At 42.6% G+C, this 24,003-nt stretch overlaps 1 protein-coding gene across 10 annotated transcripts in view; it reads right to left on the bottom strand.

Moving 5' to 3' along the window:
* The window catches only part of IKZF1 (IKAROS family zinc finger 1), a 162,804-nt gene that overhangs the window by 61,607 nt on the left and 77,194 nt on the right, over positions 1–24,003 (bottom strand). For all 10 annotated transcript variants that reach the window (XM_065583927.1, XM_065583925.1, XM_065583923.1 and 7 more), the window contains exons 2-3: positions 21,239–21,292; positions 12,809–12,922 (exon numbers count right to left, since the gene is read on the bottom strand). In XM_065583927.1, the coding sequence (XP_065439999.1) occupies positions 12,809–12,922; positions 21,239–21,278 (154 nt within the window). In that variant the 5' untranslated portion in view covers positions 21,279–21,292. The remainder of the gene's footprint in view (positions 1–12,808; positions 12,923–21,238; positions 21,293–24,003) is intronic.

The raw sequence follows: 24,003 nt of genomic DNA, 5'->3' as shown, positions 1-24,003 counted from the left end.
CTATGAAACCCAGCTGCAAATCAAAACTGTTCTCCCCAGCCAAATGTCTGCTCTCTCCCAAGTGTGAATCCTCTCAGGGCCCACCTATAGGCAGTAGGGTAGAATCCAGCCCACTGACTTCACAGTAAGAAGAGTAGGATTAGACATATCAGTTTACTTTTAGTGGGGATCTCTTTAATACACAGGAAGAAAGAAACGCATGGTTCTTGTCTGAAAAGACACCGTCATGTGGGCAGACTGAAAATTTGTTTATAAGCTGTTCCACCTTGCATTTAGCTGTGACGCTCAGAGCACCTTACCCAGACCTGAAGAAGAGTTTTCTGCGACTCAAAAGCTTGTCTCTCTCACCAACAGAAATTGGTCCAATAAAAGATATTACCTCAACCACCTTGTCTTTACAAAAAAGAGACTGTCCCGTGTGAACAGAGCAGGCTTAGCGATATTCCTTGGCTGGCAATGCTCATTTCAGTGCTAATGAAGACTTTCCGCTTTAACATCAACTACTGACGCCAATTGCAAACACTGAACCATATATTTACCACAGGAATTACATGTCCATAACCCTGTTCACACCACACTGAGATGCAAATGTATCCCGAAAGGGAAAGGATCAGCCTTTCACTCTTCAAAATTGTGCCAGGATTCAAAATTAAGACACGGATCTCCTGGCTTAAACAAAACACAACAAGAAGCAAACATTTATAAGTCTGCAAGTTCACATCCATCCAAGTGGGGATGTTTGCTGCTCACAGCCTATTGCAAATACAGGATGATTTTAAATGATGAAATATGGACAATAAATATTTCCTCATATAAATTGCAACACATGCTGAAAGCATCTCCAAATTCACCTAAAACATACCTTTCATTTCACTAGAAATTTCTGTTAGGTTATTCCCTCAAATTCTAATTTCTGTTAAAGCTCCTTTTAAAAAAAATAAATAGATAAAAAGGAAGGCTCATCTCCTTTCACATAATAGTCCAGAGCAAACAAGATTACTGAAAATTTTGTAAGAGCAACTTCCTCAAAAGATATATTTTCCAGGGCAGAAAAAAGGGTAGAAAATTTGGCTTACAATTTAAGTTCTACTTACACGTTTTAGTGAGTACATGAGTCTCTTCTGCTTTTAAAACTCTCTGCTAGTTCACTTTGGAGAGTGGAAGAAAAATTCTGACTAAACTGGGGAGTGCGGGAGAGGAGCAAAGGTGACAGTCAGCAACCAAAACTTGGATTTATTTAAACATCTCTGCTCAATAGGAAATTAATGGCAAATTAGCTGTCTGCTTTATAAACAGAATTGTCTACATGTCCAGAGTAACATTTTCAAAAGTTCCTAAGACCTAGAGCCTCAAAGGTGCCTAACTCTGAGTGATTCCAATGGGAGTTAGATGCCTAAATACCTTTGAGAATCTGGGCCTACGTGACTTGGGAGCCTATGTCCCATTTTCAAAAATGACATAGTTAGGCACCGAAATCTCATCAATTTCAATAGGAGTTAGGCCACTCGGCACTTCTGAATATCCCACTAGGCATCTTTAGGCATCTAAATACCTTTAAAATTTGGTCCTAAGTCACTTTTGAAAATATTATCCCTAACCTAAAAATGTAAACGAAACAAGGAAATAGCAGCAAACTAAAAAAAAAAAAAAATGGAGTACTATCCTGATATTTAGTTTTCCCACACATGCATCTTTACAACATAAAATTCTGCCCTTGTGGGTAGGAGTGGCAGGGGGAAGCCTGTAATGTTATGTAGAGCATGTGCCGCTTTTTATTGCCTGCTTCTTCATCTTCTATCTTATTCATTCCACAGTGTATATACTTGAGGCCAGAGCTGGACTTTCTACAAGTTGTTTCCTGAAGCCATGACTCTGGTGAACAGGTTCCTTTTAGCTCACAAGTCAACTGCCTGTTCTCTTCACCCTATCTCTATAAATAAAAGACTCATAAGTTTGCAATGAAAAGAGCAAAAAGTGTGCTGCTAGGAATTCAACCTTCTGCATTCATTGCACAATTTTCCTAGAAGGATCGATCTTGATTAGGGTTGGAGAGGACTTCAGTTAACAGAATTGGAAAGATCCAGGGACACATCTCTGCCCCACTGAACTCAGTGAGCTTTTGTTATGGACTTTATTGGATCAAGAATTTAGAAAAGGAAACTGGAATAAATAAATTAGAGATTCAAGGCCTGCCTACATTAGGGAAATTTGCACTGATGCAGCTACACTGACATGGTGCACTGGTGCAAATCACTAATGTAGACACACTGCCCTGGAGAAACTTATTGTAATACTGGTGCAAGTGCAAGCTCCATTTTGCGTTGGTACAGCACATCTATATTAGGGGTTTGCATCAGTGCAAGTACATCTGACCCTAATGTACACAAGCACTAAAGGTCAGATTTTCAAAGGTATTCAGGCCCCCTAAAGATGCAGGCAAACACCTAGGGAGAGTCTCAAAACAAAAGCAATGGTACTTAGGTACCTAGGCACTTTTGAAAACCCCACTAGGCACCTATCTGAACTTTTAGGTGCCTGAGTACCTTTGAAAAATGGCCCTAAGTTACGCAGTGCAACGTTAGCCCAAGTTACACTTGTGTGGCAAGAGGATAATATGCCACTAGAAAAAGCAGAGTGAGCAGTTAGATCCAAAGCTCAGGCAACCGTTGCTCTTTGCATTACGGCTTAGACCAATCATCTTCTCACTTTGGCTACAACCCTACAGCGCGCTCAGGGTTAGTCAGAACTTGCACATGCGAGAGAGCGAGTCTGAGCCAAATGGTAAACAACAAATAATAAATATAAAAGTGTGTGGACCTGAGACCCATCCAAGTTCTCTATACACAGTCATTCCCTTAAAATAACCTTAGGTTTAGCAAGGTACTGTCACAAAGGTCCTCCCCAGTCTAAAATCTACTCCCCCACATCCAGCAAAAACCCTACTTGTCTGAGCTCTGCTGCAGTCATGGCTGAGATCCTGCTAGATAATTTTAACTCCCCAGCTAGAATGGAGCTTATCAGAGCAGAAGAGATGTGCTTCATAGATAAAAAAACAACTTCCTTTAACCGTAGATTAGATCAGCAGGCTCAGTATCCGTACTTAAAAGCCACACAGCTATGCACGCTGCTTGTCTCCAGTTTTGCCAAAGCTCACTGCTCGCTTAGGTCTTGTCTACACTACAAAGTTTTGATGGCAAAAGTTATGCTGCTTTAAAGTGTTTTAATTAAAACCGCTGTTGCATGTCCACACTAGCTCCTTGTGTCGGCAGAGTGCATCCACACTAACAGCTCTTGCATCCACACAGACAGCAGTGCACTGTGGTAGCTATCCCACTGTGCAACTGGCCAGGCGGGGGGTGCTTTGGGAAGGGTTTGCAAATGCCTCATAGGGCAGGTACAGCATCACATGATACAGGTTTCTCAATCCCATCGTTCCAGGGGCATCCTAGTAGATTGTCAGCCCCTTTTTCAACTGGAGGGGGTGGGGGAGGAGAGGAGAGTGATGTGTCTGGGGCAAAGGAGACAGCAGGCTGACCGGCCTATGCTGAGGTAGGGGGAAGGGAACCCCTCCCCCCCACCAAGTCAGCCCCCAGCTCTGCTCTGCACAGCAGTCTCTCCAGAAGCAGCCTCCTCTGCCTGCCTGCCTGCCTATGGTTCTGTGATTCCCTCCGAGTTCTCTCACAGCCTCCTCAGCTGCGGGGAGCTGCATCCTGAGAAGCTCTGTGAGCTCTCTGTGCTGAGGAGTGTCAAAGCAGCACAGCAATGTCTCCTGTCCCCACTCCCCGCTGCCTGCCACCCTATTTTTAGTGTAGGGCAGAAGAGGAGCATTCCACATTAATGATTTGCTCTTTGTTCCCCAAACAGAGCAGGATGCTCAGCTGTCAGATACTTCCCTGAGTTTTGAAAGGGCGGGGAGGGGCATGCCTGCAGGGCAGCAGAGATCAAAACAGTGAGCAGAGCAGTCAGGACAGGCATTGTGGGATACTGGTGGACAGGAGCGGCGCCAGACTTTTTGCTGCCCTAGGCGGCAGCGCTCCTCCTCAGTAATCCGCGGCAGCTCCTCCTCTGAAGCTGCATTCTCGGCGACGGGGGTCCTTCCGCTCCGGGTCTTCGGGGCACTTCAGCGGCGGGTCCCAGAGCGAGTGAAAGACCCGCCGCCGAATTTCCATCGAAGACCCGGAGCAGAAGAAGCCCCTCTGGGCAGCCCTGGTTCTCGGCGGCATTTCCGCAGCCGCTTTTCTTTCCGCCCAGAGGAATCGCCGCCGAAATTCCGCCGCGTAGGGTCGCCTAGTGGAAGCGCCAGCCCTGCTGCTAGAAGCCAGTTATGTCGACAAAACACACAGCAGTGTCTACACTGTCTCTTTGTTGCTTTAACTTGCTGCAAAAAGCTTTATGTCTCTCATTGAGGTGGTTTTATTTTACCGACAAAAGTAGCTTTGCAGTGTGTACACCTCCCCTGTTTTGTTGGCAAAAGACAGCTTTTGCCGACAAAACTTTGTAGTATACACAAGACCTTACTTCCACTGTGAAGAAATAACACTCGGACAGTTTTGTTTTTTCACTGGCATAGCAATGACATTTACTAGTGGACATTTGCACTGCCCTCAGCAATGCTCGGGTACCCTTAAAATGGCATCAGTTCTACTAATTACATAACTTGGATGAAAAAAGAAAAAAATACCATTCCCACCCAGAATGTTGTCGTGTTTTGGGTAAAGAAGTCATCCCTCCACTTAAAAGATAAAGCATGAAAAAGATGCTTGTAGAATATAACACCCATTGCCCCAAAGTATTATCCTATTTAGGATAACTTCTGGTCTCAAGGAAGCCCTTGAAGTTAAGTGGTTATACCCAAGAGCAGAATTTGACACAGGTTTTATGGTAGGTTCCAGCCTTACCCCTGTGTTAAAGTATTTTATGATAGGGGCATGGCAGTGACCCGTATGATTAGACAACCTAACATTTGCCATTATAAACGATTCGTGCAACTTTGTTTTGAGAAGTTGTCACGCCATTATTTTTAACAGGCCTTTGAAATGTGACAGGGACATAATTCTGGGTTCAAGGAACTATCTTTCACTGGCCCCATGGAAATCTGTACCTATCTGTCTGCATTTATAAGCTGCTGAAAATAACCATCACCTGTCTGTGTTGCACAGCTTGTTTTCAGCAGCATCCTTCAATATTCCATTAGCCCTCCACATCCATCACCTTAGTGCCTCCCTTCAGCAGTCCATATATGTGTAGTGCACGGTCTCATTCTATCCAATGGGCAAATAGAATTTTTGCCAGGCTGATGTATATACAATGCATCACATACACCCTCCCCCCAACTTCTGTGGTAATGATATTTGTGTGATTTATCATGCACTTTTAACAGTCCTTTTTGCACTCTGCCCACTAACCCATCTCCACCCTATTTACTCTAATATACAAAAACCCTGAGCTGTTTAATTCAGCCATATTTTTAAAAAGAACAACCCCACAAAAATATTTCCTACTTTCCTCTCAAATGTGGAATTTCCCACAAAATCATACTGGCCAGGGTCCAACTGCAGGCAATATTCAGAGCTGCACCAGTGACAGTTTTAAGGTCCACTATCTCATGACTCCTCAATGGAAGCTTTAGCCCATATGAGAGGGGAGATTCCCAGCTTCCCTATTTTAAAAAGTTTCTAAAACATATTGGTTATAATTTTTTTTCACTCCCTCAGAAACCTCTTCAGCTGGATTTATGATACTGCAGAAATCTGGTTTTATTTTGGAGATTTAATAGAGAACTTCTAATACAAACATGAAAGTCTCCCCAAAACATTTCTAAAGTAGTTTTTCAGTTACATCTTTGGTGCCTACAGAATACACGAGTTTTTACCAGCACTTATTCAGGATGATTCATACAACTCCCTCAGCGCTTTGCCAGTCATGTGAGCAACATAGACATCCCAAACTGATGAAAGTGAACCCTTTAAGTCACACTTCAGCTTTATATTCACTCTCTTTCTCTCTGAGATTTTACACACAAAAGTATTTTATTATACATACACAGCACACACCCTTGTTGGCCACCAAAGTCCAACTGGATGAGACCGATTGGGTGACGGTAAAGAGTTTAGTTCTGTTGCTCTCCTAAATGCTTAATAGTTTGGGGCCCACAGTTCCACTGTCAAAATAGCAATTAACTGGACAGAGTAATATGGACTTATCGCAACCAATTGGACTGTGTTTTGCAATCTAGGGTGGTGCACTTCCCCTTTTGTTTTCCTGCCTTGTCTCCCTCTTTTTCAGCAGCCTTCTCTCACTTTTTCTCTGCCTGCACTCACCTAGTTGGGAGTTGCCACAGAACTATTTTAAAGTTGAGCTGTAGTAGCTGGCACCTTCAGACACCTGTGTACCCTGGTATCCTCTTTCCAGGTGCTGAAGTGCTTTAGGAGAAATAAAAGATCATGGTATCCAGGAGTGAGAATCCTGGTATACACCAGATCTAAGAAGACGGTAATACAAGTGACACCTCCTCTGAATCACCAAGACACGTGGAATAAAGGATCCTAGAGATGTGTCAGAGTCCCAGCGATACCAGGTGCTGAGGTTCAGTAACTGAGCAGGCTCCTACTGAAAATTAGGTGTGTGGGAGGGAGGTAACATCAGCCCTTTACCAAACTCAAATTAGAGGAGAGAGGAATAGATATTGCTCTCCCCTTCACCCCCCCCCCTCATTTTTTTTAAATGGGTTGAGAAAACTGACTGGAGTTTGTAGTTTACAGTAAAAGCCAGCATGCCTTAGGTTAAAAGAGTGATCCCCTTCTCCCCCCCCCACACCCTGTGACCTCTAAAACCTGTGACTTTGGGGCATTTTACCTTACAGTCTGTCCACATTTCAACCCGTGGGGGAGGAGTTTTCCCCACTCCCTCTGGGAAGGAAGAATGGTCTTGTGGTCTAAGAATTCCAAGCCCATAGCAATCACCAGCTACTGGGCTGGTGGCCACTTTTACCTTTTGCTTACAAAGCCACTGGTTCTCTTCACTGCCCCCATTCAATTCTGAAATGAATGTTTAAAGCAGCTGCTGTGAGTAAGCAATATAGATGCCCACCTTTAGCAGGTAGCTACAGTTTCAGAAAATTTGTGAGCCCTGGGCCCACAATTTCTTTTTTGAGGCCTCATCTAAGCTCGGAATTTGCCTCCCATTTCAGCCATCAGTAGCCAGCCATTGATGTAGGCACACTTATGTAAACTCTAATGTAGACAAAGGAAGCTTCTATTTGCACTGGTGGAAATGAAGGTAAGTTACACCAACGCAAATGGGGGCTTTACTAGTCTATTCTAGGGGTTTGCACATCAGTGGTACGCCATAGATGACTCAAATCAGGGCAAATTCTCAGGGTGAGAAGATCTTAAACTGTAACTGCCTATCAAATGCAAGGAGCTCTGCAGTGACGATTCACAGCAGCTGCTCTAAATGTTTATTACAAAACCTGAATGAGGGCAGTGGGAATGGGAACCAAACATTCCAGGTCAGCTTTTTAATTAACAGTTAAACATGGGAAGTAGGACTATGCATCTATGCAAGGTTATAAAAAACACTTATCACCAAAGGGTGTGATTTTCAAAAGTGCCCAAGGCCCAGATCCTCAAACTTCCACTGAAGTTAGGAGCCTAAATATCTTTCAGAATCTGGGCCTTATGTGACTTAACACAAGTCAGTGGCTTTCTGTGAGACTTGTGCTCCTAAGTGATTTAGGCACTTTTGAAAATCTCACTTGTGGTTTCTAGGAGTAAAGATCCTGAAACTCAGAGTAGGTGGGTCTGGGTGAGCAGAGCAAAAAGAAAAGAAAAACGGTTATAGGTGCCAGATCAGAACAAGAAGGAAATCTAGGGTGGAGAAGAAAGGCAGGAAGGAGATTTGGTAGACCGGGCAGCAGAAGTAGAGGTTGAAGGAGGAAGCTATTCAACCTCACAGTGATCCAGGAGTTAGATGGTAAAGAAGTTGGCAAGCTGATCAGGAAAATAAAATGACTTAAATTATGTCCCCTGACCCTCTTTATTGGTGCTTTGCTCTGCTGGTTTAGCATCTCAGAAGCTAGTGATGAGTTTAATTCTGCACAGAGTATTTTCCAAGCTGCCTATCGTTTTCACAGACAGAGATTTTGGTTGTCTCCATTGTTGAGTGTTCATCTTGAGGCACGTTAAAAGGGGCCTGATTTTTTTATTAATTGCTGACCACTAACACCTTGAAATCTGGGTCCCATCGTGCTGATTCAAGTTGGACATAAAAAAACTGATGCACTCAAAAATCACCAGTCACTAAAGAAAATCTTGGCTGGTGAATTTTGTTCTATTATGAATCAACTGTACCTTCACTTCTCTGAGAGATCGTGGCATATTAACAAGAATGTATTGTGTATACGTGTGAAAGCACTTGCACAGTGTTCACCAAAGGAAAGAAGAGCTTATGTGGGGCATTTCCCAGGCACCTAGGCTCATGTTTGTTGATCTATTGTTCTTTCTCCCCGTTCTTGTAACCACGTGCTACCATTCACACATGTGCACAGGACAGGCCAGTAAGCATTGGCCAATCTATGCAGCAAGCACTTCCTGTCAAGGGAAAAGAGTTTCAGTATGTTCCCTTTTTAGCAGGTCTGCAGCATAAGGTTCAACACTCAGGTTAGCATAGGAGGAGGTGGGAGAGGAGATTTTCAAAGGCACAAAGGGGAAGTTAGGTGCCTATCCTTCTGTCTAAAATAACTTATGTTCTCTGATCTTTTGACCTTTAAAATGCTAAATGGATGAATAAAGGTCACTGACTTTCTGAGGATGGGGTTAGACGTTTCATTCAGTGCAACTACTAATCTGACTAAGCAAGCAGTCCATTTGGAACATTTCAACCTCAGGGATAGGTATGTCATCCCTTCAAGATTTCTCAACTAATGTTACCAGTTCATGGTGGACAATAGTTATTCCTTCCATTTAACCAAATAGTAATTTCCATTGTCATCTCCAGTTGGCTTATGTTTCAGCTACACACACCCACAATTCTGGTTAACAATAAATGCTACATGCATGTGGTAAGGAGAGAATTGATCTTCTAAGGGGTTATGGTAGAAACATAATCAGAGGCTGAAATGCACTAGAATGCACAGGGTATTCCCATTGCCTAAAGAACCAGATAGAACAATGGGAAAGTCTTTAGTAGAAAAATGTGCCTGGTCATCTTTTTTCATATGCATCTTGTGTAAATTACCATGGCCCACAAGTTCTCCTTCTACTGCAATGTGTATATAACTTGTGGGTCGTTACAATAATCTGCTGTCCATGACCATCTCCCCCTTTCCTCTAAATTGCCTTCCAAGGTCATCTTGGTATTTAACTTATGACCTCTGATAATACATAGAGAGATAATACATAGATAGAGGTGTAGCAATGACTCCTTTAATGTGCAATGTAAGGAGTTTCTACACTTCTATGCCACTGTCACAGTGGTAACAGGTTCTTCTCCTAGCTGTCTAGCAAGTTTTATGGTCCAAACATTGTAGTATCTCTGCTATTGCAATCATTAAACCTTGACTGACATTAAACTTTTTCTGGATGGGGGAGCCACCTTATCAAACCAAAATGTCTCTGGAGGCCATATTTCACTGACTACGTAAAATGCATGCTGCATGCCAAGCCTTGCTAATGGGAGATGAAAGTCATGTATTTAACTCTGACAAAGATGGAATGATAAACAAAATGCCTCCCTGTTCAGCTGGAGGGACCCTGAAACATGCACTGATAAGTACTATGAAAGCAGAATTAGATTCTCCCTTATTATGAACCCCATTTTTACTTTTTTTTTAAAAAAAGGTAGCAAGCAGATGCATGTATTATACTCCAGACAGCACTAAGATATAATTTTCAAAGAAAAACTATGGGGTTAGCTCCGGGAGAGAAGATTATTAGAAAGGATGAAAGCAAATCCAGCTCTGGGGGTCTAGAGAAATAACATAAGTGTTGGATTCAGTGTCTATAATGAATAGTGCCCAGAGAGCACAGTATTGCAAATTGTCTTTGTTGTTATATAGGACAGTGCATCTCTTCCTTGCAAAAATGAAACCCCTGCTACCCAAGTAGCCATGCATGGTACATGAGGGTCTTTGAGCAGCTGTAGAAAGATATGCTGCAGTCAAGATGATGAAGACCTGTTTTACCACTGGGATCCTATGAGGACAAGAGATATATTTCATTGTATAGGGAAACCCAAGAACAATGTGTTTGTTTTATAAAAACTCCCTGTAGATATGTACTACTTTGCAATCTCACTACAGGCGTGCTGAGAAGAATTGCACCACCAGCAAAGGTGGGTTTAAGCATGGCCCATTTTGCATAATCTGTGTGCGGTTAAATAAATTTGATGTAATCAAAATATTGGCTATTTTAAAAGTTATCTATATTCACCAGTTATTTGATTAGGAGGTTTTAAATCAAGATTTGAATATGTTGTAATGGCAGGTTATTGTGGGGGAGTGATAGGTTCCGTTCACTGATCGTGTTAACAAAGATATAAAGGCCAACATTTTCAAAAACAGGTGCCTAAAGTTAGACTCCTAAATTCATAAGTGGCCTGATTTTCAAAACTGCGGAGTGTAACACTGACAGATCTCAGTCGTCGGTGGGCGGGCCTGAACCTGGGACCTCTAGAGCTTAATATATGAGCCTCTACTTCATGAGCTAAAAGCCATATTGCTCTTTGCTAAGGCTGTAGAGCAAACTGATTAATCTCTCTCTCTCAGTGGTCTGGGTGCCACTAGATGGGACAGTACACCACAGCTGAAAGTGTGTGGGTTACACTGAGCACCTGTACTCTTTTTTTTCTTTTTAAAGAGTCAGACCACTTATTTTAGGTGCCTAATTATGGCTTTAGGAGCCTAATTTTATGCTCCAACTTTTGAGAATATTTGCTTAAGCGCTGAACAAAATCAAGACTCCCAAGGCAGTATTGGGCTGGTGGTTCTATTCATGCTACGCCCCTGCCCTGCGGGGTCAGTTTGGGTGAGCCATTTCCCCTTTTTGTGACTCCTCTTCCCCTCCCATCCTTTGTGTGTCTTCTCTGTTTAGAGTATTAACTCTTCAGGGCAGGGACCCTCTCAATCTTTTGTTTATACAGCCTCTCGCACAATGGGGCCCCATCTCTATTGGGGCCTCTAATTGCTACCATAAAATAAACCCTTCTTCTGGCACCTCTGTTTATCCAAATATCAATGGAATTTTACTAACCCCCAGTGTTGGCAGACAGACAAGGAGGGCATTTTAATATTTATTGCCTTTTCCTAGCAAAAGGGACATTTCAGTCTTTCCTGGTATTAATCCCAGATCTGGAAGACAGAGGAAATGTTGATTCTATGGCTCTGTAAATTCCTTCTGAGTTGGTCACCCTAGTGGAGACAAGCAGCAGCACAGGTATATTTGAATATTTTACTCTATCAGAGTAAATATAGGCACATACGTGTGTCAGGCAGCAACAGACCCAATCCTTCACACTGGACTGTGAGTTAATGACTCTGCGCTTGTCTACACACTGCATTAGTCCACAACAGACAGGTGTAAATTCTAGTGTGCATTAGTATGTTGCACACTAACTGTGAACTCTGTTGGCATGCACTAAAACTTCCCTAGTGCAGGTTAACATAGCTCCATTCCAAACAGTATTACATTAATGCACAGTGGAGGACTTTTAGTGCGTGCCAGGAGGGTTCACATGGGCCAGTTAGTGCTCAACACACTAGTGCTCATTAGAATTCACACCTGTCTTGGGTGGATTAAAGCGCGAAGCAAACAAGCTCTTAGTCTAAGGCCAGGTCTACACTAACCCCCTAATTCAAACTAAGGTACGCAACTTCAGCTACGTGAATAACATAGCTGAAGTTCGAAGTACCTTAGTTCGAACTTACCTCGGTCCACATGTGGCAGGCAGGCTCCCCCGTCAACTCTGCGGTACTCCTCTCGTCTAGCTGGAGTACCGCAGTCGACGGCGAGCACTTCCGGGTTCGACTTATCGCGTCCAGACAAGACGCGATAAGTCGAACCCAGAAGTTCGATCCCTCGCCGCCGAACTACCGGGTAAGTGTAGACCTACCCTAAGAAGAAGTATCAGCACTTTGCAAATCAGTTCTGGTTCATGATTAGCTGTAAACTAATGGATTTGGCCATTTTGCAGATTACACAGGAAAGAGAAATTCAAGTGATTTTCAGGGTATGCACAATAAAAACAGCAAGAGTCATTGCAGAGCAGTCTGTAAAAAGGTTGGACATATATAGCCAAAGAACTTGCAAGTTATGAGCAAACCATATGCTATAATGTGAAATGTTTGAAGAAATCCACCAAGTGCAGAGCTAACGTGCTCATGGCCAAGCTAATATTCAGATCAGAAAACTGAGTGTTCCACGTGTTAACAAAATTGGAGTAAGCTTTATTTTGCCTTGGAACCACGCACTTCATAATCTATTACTGATCTCTACAGCAGAACAGTTTCCTATGCAGAATGAGAAGGGTTTCATCTCCTTGAGGGAGATGCATGCAACCAGTCATGCTTTAGAAACTAGACAAGTGGCAGGATCTTTCTAGTTCCTTTAGGGTGAACTGGCCTGCTGGCCTGCAGACTGCATTTCCCTAGGTGATGGCTGGGGGGGAAAACACTGAACAACCTCATTGAATTACCATCTGCTAAAGGGGATGAAGAGACTCAAGACTTCCTAGTATACCAGTCAACTATACAGTATTTTGTTTAATACTATGGTGACTAATATTTCTAAACACAGCAGACCAACCATCTTACCCAAAACTCTGTCATTCTTCTGCTGTCCTCCTGTACTGGTTGAAAGGTCTTCTGGTACAGGCATGGGCTCATCTGCATCATCTGGGACATCACTTATCGGAGGACTTTCCTTTCCTAGTCACAGAAGAATAAATAATAATGTAAGATTAATAATATTGGGTGGAATAGCTAAAACACTTACCAGGGACCCTAGCCTGCTATCCTCTTGCATGAAAAGCTCCTCCTGCAGTGGGAGTTATATGCATGGAAGAACATCCTTGCTAGATTTACTTTACCCAGAACATCAAGAGACTAACTACTTACTTTTTTCTCTGGATGCTACATGAATATAAGTAGATTTTTGCTCTGGTGCTAGCACCTATGAACAGCAAAACTACTGACAAATTGTCTAAATGCTCTAAAAGCTCTACTCACAAATGGCTAGGGTCTACAGAAGGGGTGGTCAAACTCTTTGGCCCAAGGGCCACACTGGGGTATGGAAATTGTATGGCGGGCCAGGAATGCTGACGAAATTGGGGGTAGGGGTGCGGGATGGGGTGAGGCCTCCGGCTAGGGGTGCGGGCTCTGGGGTGGGACCAGAAATGAGGAGTTCAGGGTACGGTGGGGGGGGAGGGGGCTCTGGGTTGGTGTCCAGGGGAGGTGAGGGCTCTGGGGTGGGGCTGGAGATGAGGGGTTTGGGGTGCTGGAGGGGGCTCCAGGCTTGGACCGAGGGGTTCAGAGGGTGGGAGGGGGATCAGGGCTGGGGCAGGGCATTTGGGTACAGGGGAGGGATGTGAGGGCTCCAGCTGGGGGTGTGGGCTCTGGGGTGGGGCCAGATTAAATGGTCTGCCAGGCCGGATATGGCCCATAGTTTGACCACACTGGCTTACAGCATGGCTTCACTCTTAGCCACAGTTCTCACTGGCTGGCTCACAACACAGGCTTAAAAAGGCTTGACCCTACAAGACGCTTAGTTCCCTCAGCTCCCAGTGACTTCTGTCACTCAGCACCTTGAATGATTTGGCTCGCCAGTGCACAGCTGCCAGAATCAAGTACAACCCAACATGGTACTGCTTTGTGTTTTGTGATCTCTCGTTGGCAAAGTGAAACAAACCAATAGCTTGAATACAAGCTTTTTGCAGTATAAACAAATCAGGTTCCATAGCAATTTTTTAAATTAAAAAGGTAACATTTCAGTTCCGAATGCAAAACATTTCAGAAAATAATTCCACTCCTAATTACTGCACTATGACAAATGGGGAGGTTTCCTGTGTTGATTTTCATTCACTGTGGGCAGGACTGGCTCCAGGGTTTTTGCCGCCCCAAGCAGCGGAAGAAAAAAAAAAAAAAGATCGCGATGGCAATTGCGATCAGCGGCACTCCGGCGGCAGCTCCACCGCACCGCTTTCTTCTTCGGCAGGAATTCGGCAGCAGCTGCTTCCCTCTGAGAGGGACCCACCTCCAAACAGCCCGACGTGCCGCCCCTTCCCCTTGGCTGCCCCAAGCACCTGCTTGCTGGGCTGGTGCCTGGAGCCAGTCCTGACTGTGGGTTCAACACTGTTGTCTAGTACTACAGCATGCATTATCCTTCCAAGAGGCCCTCTTACAATGGCTTTAAACACTATGCGTCAAATTCAGGCCTGGTGTCACTCTACTGTAGCCAATGGAGTTATCTAGGAGATTAATTTAGACTGCCATTATTAAAAGACGATTCTTTTATCAAACAATAAAGAATGAGATAGACAATGGGCTATATTCTGATCTCACTGATGTCGGAATAACACCACTAACTTTACCAGCTTTAATTACTGAGGGCCTTTTATGAAGATCATCTACAAGTATTTGAAGACGGTATAGAAAGGAAAGTGCTGCTAAGGACTTTGTGGCTACATAACTAGGTATAAAGGGATTAAATTTAAAAGGGAAAAAAAAAGTTGACAATTTCTTATTGATGAATTTATCAGATTGTACAACAGTCTCCCAAGGGAAGCAGCAGGAGCAGCATCAGATGAATCATTTAAAACTACGGTGAACAAAGAACTTCAAGATAAACTGTGGGAACTAATCCCCGCACTGGCAGGAGGACAGACTACATGGGTTAAAATGTCTTTCACATTTATTTATGGAGATATCCTATCTCCTAGAACAGTCCTGAAAGGTCATTGATTCTAGCCCCCTACCTTCACTAGCAGGACCAAGTACTGATTTTGTCCTACATTCCTAAGTGGCCCTCTCCAGGATTAAACTCACAAACCCTAGGTTTAGTAGACCAATACACAAACCACTGAGCTATCCCTCCACCCTAACTTCTAACTCCCATCTCTAACTTCTATGATATTTTCATAAAGAGACAAATAATACTGACTAGATGTGGATGCCCAGCTGAAGATGGGTTGGGTAAGGGAAAAGAAGGAGCATGAACTCAGAGCCAAAAAGAACAAAGCAGGAAGCAAGCTGATTAAAATGTTGTTTCGATTATTATTTGCTCAGATCCTTTGTGCAGCTAGCCCTGTAATTTCCTTCACTACTTTACAGGCTTTAAGGAACTTAAGAACTGCCAACAACTTTTTCACGGCAAGTCACAACTTGCCAAGCTGAGATGCATCTTACAGAGTGGGGTAATATGGTTTAAACATTTGAGCTATTTAAAAAAAAGAAGAAGAAGAAGAAATTTAACTCATGGGCGAGGGTCATTCCCAATCAGAACCAGTTTCCCTAATCTTAGATTTTTCTTGCCAAAATGGCTTAAAAATAAATAAATCAAAAGCCACTTGCAAGTTTCAAGGCCCTATTGTGCTCTCCATTACATCAGTTAAAGCCCACATACTTATTCTAGATTTGGGAGAAGAGCGATTATAAAAAGCATCGGGCTTGTGTTTCTAAAGACCAGTTTAAATAGGTAACTGCATACCACATGGAATAGCAAGAATAAAATCAGAACTGTATTCCTCCCCAAAGTTAGGCATCCTACCTCCACATCTTTAAAGGAAGCTTTTTGGGATTCAAAAAAAATTGAGAAGGCCAAGCACTTTGGCAGTTTACTGTAAATAACCAGGTTTGCCAGATGGATGCTGCTTGTTTAGTTTTACTAAAGAATGGGGCCAGACACCCAACTGGTGTAAATCGGTGGACTTCAGTGGAGCTGATTTGCACAAGCTGAAGATCGAACACACTACTTTGTTTGAGGAAACTCCACTTTGCAAACTTTGCTTTAATAACTCTTGTCACAGAAGCTTGGGATTTCTTCCCACCGCACATGATAGCACAATCCTTGTATACGAAAAGACTGGGTAAAAATAATAGTTTTAAAATAGCTATGTTTGTGGAGCTTTTTCTCTTGGATTCCAGAGCATGATATTCTTATTTCATGCCTTAACTACATCTAAATTGTTACACCCTGATAAATTCACTACTGCATGGCAATCTTACAGATATGCAATCTTGCTAACATTTCTTGCAGATGGATTTAAAAATGGAAAGGGGGAAAAGAAACAGTTCTCCATTTAATTTCTTACAGGCATGTCCAGAATAACAACAGATGTAAGGGATGTAATTGTAAAGGTAGTAGTGAGCACTGGGACCATTTCTTAAAATGTCACAAAATCATAGAAGTCCCACACATTTACCACCCTTATACATAGTTTTGCTCAAAGTGTGTGAAACACACACACACACACACACACGGCAGTCTATCATCTAGGTGTAAATTTTGTTTTTTTAAAACAGCCTTAAAACATTCCCTTGTTTATAAAAAGCTTTAGAGGGAAAGCACAGGACTTCTGGGAAATCTGAATTCTATTCCTGACTTTGCCACTGAGTCATTGGGTGACTTTGGGTAAGTCACTTAAGCCAAAAATTTTAAACTTGGATGCCTAAAATCAGGCACCCAAATCGATATTTAGGCTCTCCAAAGAGGGTCTCAAATGCCTAACCCCTGACACATGTGTGAGAGAATTGTAGTATTAGGGCCCAACCCTGCAGACTGTTTATTTTGCAAACTGAAAGCCCTCAACCTCTTTGTACTTCAGTTTCTCCATCTGTAGCATGGGAATGATAGCACTGACTACCAAACAGGAGTTTTGGGAAACTTACGGAACCAATCCAAGAATGTTCTGAGCATTTTTTACTCCCAATGAAGCCAACGAGCACAGAGCTGGCTCAGCATCTCCACAGAATTTTTTGACGCCTCCGAGGTTCAGGCCAGAAAGGTGCTTTAGAAGCACTCAGTATTATTAAAAGTAAGACAGTCAATGTTTTCTTTTAGAAATACTGGATCTTTACTTTTCTAGAAACTAATAATAGCTAAAAGAGCTTCTGAAGCTTTAGGGTTATTTTGAGTGGTAACTCTATGGTCACTTACACAGTAATGCAAGAAGAAAGAAATAAGATTGTCTTGACTGAAGACTAGGAACCTAATTCTCCTTTCACTTATGTCACTTTTAAACTGGTGTAAAGTCACTGAGATTGATGAAATTTCTCCCAATTTACACTGGTTTAAGAAGAGAATCAGACGCAATGACTGGAGCTAAATGCAGCTAAGCCGATTTACACCAGCTGATGCTCTAGCCTGCCATGTCAGAAGCAAAACCTTTTTCCCTGTTTTCTCATCAACTGGCAAAAGTGGAGAACTACAAATAGTGGTTCCTTGGGGAGATCTTTGTGTGATAGTGGTGAAAACATTCACACTGGTCTTTCATTCTCCCTCAACTGTTAAACCCAATCTAGAACTGAAAAAAACAGCAGGATAAACACTGCTGGTTAAGTGAGATATTATCTGTGTTTTCTGATTCTCTTGTATGGGCACCGGATACTGTTTGGTTAAATGTATGTCAGCTCTCTCTTCATTTCAGAACTGCAACTGCTTGCCTCATGAAATATCACTTTCAGGAGTAAAAAGGGTGAACTCTGAGCTTATCATAGAGCATTTTGGTTCCTTTAGGAACTAGCAGTGACCGAATTCCAAGTGGGAACATTTGTGTTGCAAATACAAAGGGCCTGACTCTGATCTCACTTATGCCCATTTTATGCTGTGTTAGGGTGACCAGATGTCCCGATTTTATAGGGACAGTCCTGATATTTGGGGCTTTTTCTTATATAGGCTCCTATTACCCCCCACCCTCTGTCCCGATTTTTCACACTTGCTGTCTGGTCACCCTATGCTGTGATGGCCTGATTCTCCACTGACACACCTTGTGTCCGTTACAGCTATGCAAGTAAATGGCTTCCAAGTGCTACCATTCTGACTTGACAGGGCTCTTACACCTACTTTACAAAGTATGAATAACTATACCAAGCGAAAGGCAGTGGCACATCTAGCCCATTGGCTCAGATTCTACAGTGGGGCTGAGGAGAACTAGGCACAGTGCAGGAGAAGAGCTGCAGTTATGACCCCTCAGTCCTGGAACTGTACAACTGCCAAGCTTGTCCCCAACATATTACAGCAGCCTTGCCCTGCAATTATGTCCCTGGAAGCATACAGCATCCCCAATAGGATATGATTCCCTTCATCCCATGCCTACTGGCCAGCAGAGCTGACCAACCAAGCAGGGGTGGCTCCAGGCACCAGCACAGCAAGTGCATGCCTGGGACGGCAAGCTGCGGAGGGCGGCCTGCCGGTCGCCGTGAGGGCAGCAGTCAGGCTGCCTTCGGCGGCATGCCTGCAGGAGGTCCGCCGGTCCCGTGGTTTCGGCAGCAATTCGGCAGTGGGTACGCCGAAGGCGCGGGACCGGCGGACCTCCTGCAGCCGCCCCTGATGGGAAGGAAATAAGTAGCACCCCTTAAAGGGGTGTAAGCAGCATGTAACTGCTCCTGTGAGCTCCAGAGAGCATTCTGCCCCTGCCCCCCCTCCAAGCTGTTCTTCGTGGCAGGAAAACTAGGCCATGCTACTGTATGCAGCATCACATACACAATCATATCAGATGGAAAAATTAGATATTGAAATGATTTATTGAATCAGCAGTTGGCCTGTGGATGATGTCACCACCAACATTTACTCGTATTAATGAGGGCTCAGTCAAGTATTTGTGGGGGTTAATCCAGTAGGCTGTTGCCTTTGGAATACCGTGTGCACACACAGCTCAGATCACAAATGAAAGCAAGTGTAAGCTATTCTGTGGCCATTTGATCACCAACACAACTAACTGTTCAGCAGAACTGATCGTCTCTGCTCCAAGAGAGCCCAAGAGTCAAAGATCAATGGGTCACTGGCACAGCAGAGTGGGGAGGTTTATGCAGGGCATTTGCTGTTGGCAGATTATATCAGGGAGCTAAAATTCACCTCAGAGTCCACTTTTTTTGAGAAAGGAAAATCACCACCAAAGAATCTTACTTATTGTCTCACTTATTGTCACCTAAGGATGCTGCGGAAATACTAGAAGTGGTACCAATCCTTCAGCATTTGGAGAGCTGGAAGTATTCCCCTCACTTAGAAATACTACTGGAGTTCCCTTCAAATCTTCCCCCCAAGGAAAGAGGCAGAGAGTGTGGCCTCCTAACCCATGAGTCAAAGCAGCCTCCCATCCCCTAGAGAGCTAGCCCACCATACTGCTCCTCCTCACAGCAGCATAGCTTGTATGGGAGTGATGCTGCCTCTGGCCAGCCATTGCAAGAGGGAGCAGATGTGAAGTTCAAGTTAATGCTATTTTAAGCACCATAACACTGGGTGTGGATATCCACTAGGATATGTGCTGCCATAGAGGCAGAGAATGATACAACTGTCTCCAGCCCCCCTGGAACCCAGCAGAGCCCAATCCCCATGAGGCACCCATGTACAGTATTCTGCAGCACACAGAATCACTGAATTTGAATTAGAACACAACTAAAAGCTCTAGTCTAAACAGATCCTAATAATTTTGTCTACATAAGGAATACAGGATCTGTGCTCCATTGCTTTTTCTGTTGAGCAGTGTATGTGCCAAACTATACACAGATAGCAAGTTTTAAATTATTTCAATATGCAATAAAAGTTTGATGCTCAATATATTTAGTTATAATGTAAAAATGATGATGATGATGATGATGATCTTTGATTATTCGGGGGAAATCAACAAACCCATACAGAATAGCTGAAAATTTTCTGTTGAAAAGTGTGATGGAAAATGGCTTTTTTTTCTGTCTCAAAACAGAACGTTCCATGGGACACATCCATTTTATTTTAAACTTATCACGTTTTCATCTAAAATATAAAAAAAAAGTTTTTTCTTTTCTGATGAAAACTCAAAAAGATTTCTAAATCTTTTTGAATATATATATATGTATATACACATACACACACTCACAAAATTTAGTTCTGCATATATATAATTTACTTTTTCATTTTTCCTTCAAAAATAGATGAAAATGATATTTACAGTTTTCATCTAATTTTTTTTCAGGAAAAAATGTCCTAACCATCTCTATGGTCCAAGGCCATTTTATGATCACATACAGCTGTTCTTTAGGTACTGATCCTCCAAACACTTATGTACATGTTTAATTTTAACTGTGACAGTTGCCCGTTAAAGTGAACCACCTGCTTAAGTGTCTGCAAGATGGAGGCCTCAATGAACAAAGGTGGCCTGTTCTAAACAGCATACTAAAAGTGAAAACTGGAAGTAATTTGCCATTGCTGTTGTCAAATATTAGGGAACCTATGGGGAGGGCAACTATATGGCTCCTTGAGACTAGAGATGGAGCACTATAGTATTAAGAATAGTATTATCTTGATAATTATATTTTCAGACTTGCCAAGGGACCAGTTCTATCCCCAATGAAGTCAATAATAAAACTCCCAATGGGAGAAACACAAGAAGCCAAGGGCGTGTAGAATCCTAACTATGATATTCATAGGGCAAATTTTAGAGGCCTAACTCTTCCAAGCAACACTTAAAGGTTCTTTCAATACGTTGACACCTTGGAATAAAAGAGTTCTGACCCGTAAAGTCTAATGTCATTGGTGCTATGGCTTTTACTATCTACCCAGATATTTATCTACCCAGTCTTTATTTCTTAAGCCAAATTGCGTTATAAAAGATTTGGGGGTAGGGGGGCAGGAGAGATTCCATAAACCTACTTGGTGAGCAATTTTTTTTCATTAATATTTTCCCCTCATGACCGAAGTTTACTTGTCCTGAACCCGGCATGTACCAGTCAATCTTTTGTCCATTCCCCTGTCCCCCCAAAATACCCCCCAATGTGAGTCTGACCATGCATCAAGGATATACTACTGTAGGTTTAATGCAAAACTACTTATATTTTCCTTGGCTTTGTTATTTATAAAGTTCCTTTTAAAAAAGTCTATGCACTATTAGGTTTGATATTAAGTGATACCATTAATTATGTCCTGCTTTCCACTCTGGCATTACAAAAGATCCAAAGCAATTATAATGACAATAACAACAACACTGCACTCTGGTACAGAGATTAACAGGAATTCAAGATTTTCATCGTAGATGTATTCTTTAAGGATCTCACCTGAAACCTGAGACATATCTTGAGCCTCATCTGTTTCCATTTTCCTCAAGTAATCTAAGAAAGAGAGGAAGAGCATTAAGTTAATGTGAAATACAAAAAAACAAGACAAAAAGCGTGGGGTGGGGGGAAAGAAAAATCCTTTGCTATTTAACTATGAGATTATCTGGCAAGAATAATGTATTTTTCTCTTTATTTTCCTCCCTGCATACCTGGGTATCAGACTGGCACAGACCTTGATCCTTTTAAAAACAGCATTACAAAGATTTATAAAAATATCATTACAAGCACAGGAGGACCAAATTTGTTATTTATTGTTAATTTCCTACTGCATAATAACCCAAAATGCAAACTGACTGCAACAAAATTAAGCAGAAAATTAAATGGCCCTGGGTCATTGTAGGCACAGAATTCATTCTCTTGGTTGATCCATAGTTATGTTCTTTCTAATTTACTGAGCATGCATCGATGAACCTTGAGTCAGCTTGGTGACACGCGTACAATCAGCAATCAAAAAACGAAGCAATTTGCTGAAGAATGTCTCATTTACCCAGGCAGGGCTGCATATCTGAGCAGCAACCGCCACTGCCTCCATTAATAATGAATACACCTCAAGCAGTGGCAGATGGGCAAAACAGCAGCTTCAGTCTTTGGCCCTCACTCTTTCAGGAGCCCTTGCTTCAGACCACATCAGCTTTCTTCTATACAGGGAGAAGTAAAGCTCCCTAAAATAGCAAAACAAGCCCAGGAGACAAAGGGAACCCAGGCCTTCCTGTTTTGCTGACAGATGGCTGGCTCCTCAGATTGGTAACAAATACTGGGAAGCTACTGCCCTTCTGTTGCAACACATAATGTTCTGAGAGTAAGTTGCGAGTGACCACAAACTCCAGGGAGAAGCACGCTGAGGATTAGTGGGTAGAAATAAAATTAAGGTTTTCACTTGGAGCACAAGCCTACTAGTCTGAAGTCTCAAGTGCCTATGGTGGACATCTGGTAGCGCCTTGGATAATAAATGGCTTACTAGAGCAGGTATTCCCAGCACAACCTGATACTGAACTTTCAGCATGTTGCTGGCAACTCAGGTAACCTTAGGAGAAAAAAGTTCTTTAACCTGTAAACTCTGTCTACTACAAGGCTTTGGGCCATGTCCTCATCTAATGTAAACTTTCATAGCTTCTTTGACTTCAATGGAACTATGACAGTTTACACCAGCTGAGAATCTGGCTCCTTTGACGTTGTTACATTCAAGGCACTACCACCACCAATCTAGTTTTCTGGAATCAGAAAGGTGGCAATGGAAATTGGAAACCTATTTCCATGAAAGAGTTAGAAACAGAGGAGTATACTGTACAAACAGTTGAGTTACTGTACAAAGAGTTATAACACTATTCTGATGTTTGGGGCAAGTGTACAATATCCATTCTTCTCAAATCCTCAAACATCTCTTTTTAGAAAGAAAGAAAGAAAGAAAGAAAGAAAGAAAGAAAGAAACCATCAGTAATGTTGGGGATAGTAACGTGATACCAAATAAATGGTAGTGGAAAAGCTTGTAACAGCAGTAGTCCTATTTAATTCTCCAATGAATTTTATGGACTTCCCAGGCAACATTTGTCTCAGAACCCACACAGTGCACCTCAGATCTAACAGTCTGCTCTTCAGACACATGCAAGTCTCCCTTTCATGTCAATAGAAGCTTTATGCACAAGGAAGAGCCCAGTATCAGTGTGCACATCTGCTGTGTGGATTTAAGAGCAGACTTTTACCCTCTGCATTTTGCTACCACGCCTTCAGTCTGTCCCCTCCACCAGGCATTCCACCCACTGCATAACTGCCATAATGCTACTAAACATACCAGAACGTTTTGTTTTGCTTTATTTCAGTCCCAGCCAAAACAATTTGTAAAAAATCATTGCCTAAAATAGATTGTAGCTTTGCAAAACACAACAAGCTTCCTCCCACCCAATAATTTACATCAACTTCTATGGAACAGAAGAGATTTCAATTTGTCCATTGTTTAATAAAGATAGGCTGTATTTCCCACTGACTACTTATCATGAGGGAGGGGAAATCCAGCATCATCTTCTAATTGTAACCTGTTCAGTTACCGGAAATGTGGTATGTACTGGCAGGTGGGACTGTACAAAAGCCCAGTCTCCATATACACATTCCCTTAGTTCTCCTGTAAGGTTCACTAAACACAAATGAAGAAAAAGACATTCCTGTGCATTTCTTGGTGCCTTAGATGATCATCCAGCTGTTTGATAAACATACAGTTTCATTGTGGCATGGTGAACTCCAGCCAAACAAAAACTCAAGAAAATATACAACGAAAGGGAATCCTATACATTAATTAAACAGTGTCTCTAGAATAATTAGAAAATACTTCAAGCTCTATTTCCAGGGCTGCAGAGAAGACAAAGTAAAATATGGGGGGTCTCTTCTTCCTCAATAAATCCACTAAAGATAGTCACTTCCGCAGAAAAGGATATTTAAATATGAAAGTTTCTATTTTATTATTCCCATAATTACCCACCTTTAACATGACAAACCATACAACCCCGTTTCTGCAGCATACCAAGTACTGAATCATTCCTATTCTCTGAAAGCATGCTCCTTTTTGCCTTTTAGCTGGAGTCAGATGTGGAGTTAAATTTGCAAAGGTTTCCCAATTTCTAAATGGGGAGGTCCCCTGGTTTAGATAGGAGAGGACTGGTGGCTGGGTGTTCTTGAGGAGAGATCCTCCACACTGCAAAACACCTCTCCTGGGT

Source organism: Chrysemys picta, chromosome 2 (assembly GCF_011386835.1).
Source record: "Chrysemys picta bellii isolate R12L10 chromosome 2, ASM1138683v2, whole genome shotgun sequence".
Taxonomy (NCBI): Eukaryota; Metazoa; Chordata; order Testudines; family Emydidae; genus Chrysemys; species Chrysemys picta.
Note: the sequence above shows the minus strand (reverse complement) of the source record. Positions and strands in the feature narration are given on the sequence as shown.